The sequence below is a fragment of the Salvelinus sp. IW2-2015 genome, unplaced genomic scaffold (assembly GCF_002910315.2).
Source record: "Salvelinus sp. IW2-2015 unplaced genomic scaffold, ASM291031v2 Un_scaffold9940, whole genome shotgun sequence".
Classification (NCBI taxonomy): Eukaryota; Metazoa; Chordata; class Actinopteri; order Salmoniformes; family Salmonidae; genus Salvelinus; species Salvelinus sp. IW2-2015.
The window spans coordinates 1-1,090 of record NW_019951198.1 but is presented as its reverse complement, the minus strand read 5'-3'; the positions used below and the strand labels follow the sequence as shown (position 1 = coordinate 1,090).

The 1,090-nt window shown below is 50.4% G+C and overlaps 1 protein-coding gene across 1 annotated transcript; it reads right to left on the bottom strand.

Moving 5' to 3' along the window:
* Positions 1-155: 155 nt before the first annotated feature.
* On the bottom strand, positions 156-583 carry LOC139027328 (uncharacterized; the record flags this gene model as incomplete). The annotated part of the gene is made up of 1 exon (XM_070442446.1): positions 156-583. A coding segment is annotated over one exon (428 nt), but the record flags the coding sequence as incomplete, so codon positions are not given.
* Between the last annotated feature and the right edge of the window lie 507 nt (positions 584-1,090).

Here is a 1,090-nt window from a genome sequence, read left to right as displayed (position 1 = left end):
CAGTGGCGCCACTCTTCGATAGCCAGCTTAATGGCGAGCAGCTCTCGGTTCCCGACATCATAGTTCCTCTCAGCGGGTGACAGTTTCTTGGAAAATAAGCCKCATGGGTATKATTTTGGAGGTGTCCCTACCCGCTGAGAGAGAACCGCTCCTACYCCGACCTCAGATGCATCAACCTCCAGAACCAAAGGAAGGGTAGGAACTGGCTGCCTAAGGATGGGTGCAGAGGTGAAGAGGCGTTTCAAGGTCTCAAATGCAGTAAGGGCGGTGTCAGTCCTTTGGAGGGTWRGGGTTTTTTGACTGGTGAGAGCTGAGAGAGYAGCGGTTGTGCTGCTGCAGTTTTGGGTGAACCGGCGGTAGTAGTTGGAAAAGCCTAGGAAACGCTGTAGTTCCTGTACGGTGGTAGGTTTGGGCCAGTTAAGCACGGCTGTGACTTTGCRTTCGTCTATGTTGACCCCTCCTGGTGTCAACACAAAACCTAGGAAGGCTACCGTAGTAACGTGATAGGCGCTCTTCTCAGCCTTGACATAAAGATGGTGGTCCTGTAGTCGTTTGAGGACCTGTTGCACATTCTGTACGTGTTCTGCAATGGAGTGAGAGTAGATCAAGATATCGTCAATGTACACGATGAGGAACTGGTTGGTCCTGGAAAACTTKATTCATGAAGGACTGGAAGACTGCAGGAGCATTGGTAAGACCGTAGGGCATAACCAGGTATTCGTAGTGGCCCCTAGCAGTGATGAACTTTGTCTCCCACTTCGGATACGGACCAGGTTGTATTCACTACGTAGGTTCAGTTTAGAGTAGATGGTAGCCTGTCCAACCTGTTCTAGTGCGGCCGGAATCAGAGGAAGAGGAATGTGATTCTTGATAGTAAGGTCATTGATGGGTCGGTAATCTATGCAGGGACGGAGACTACCATCCCTTTTTTCACAAAAAATGAACTGGGATAAAGCCGGAGACGTGGATGGACAGATGAATCCCATGTCGAGGGCCTCTTCTGTATAGGTGTCCATAGCCTCATTCTCTGGGATGGACAAGGGGTAGATCCGACCATTAGGGGGTGATACCCCAGGAAGGAGGTTGATCA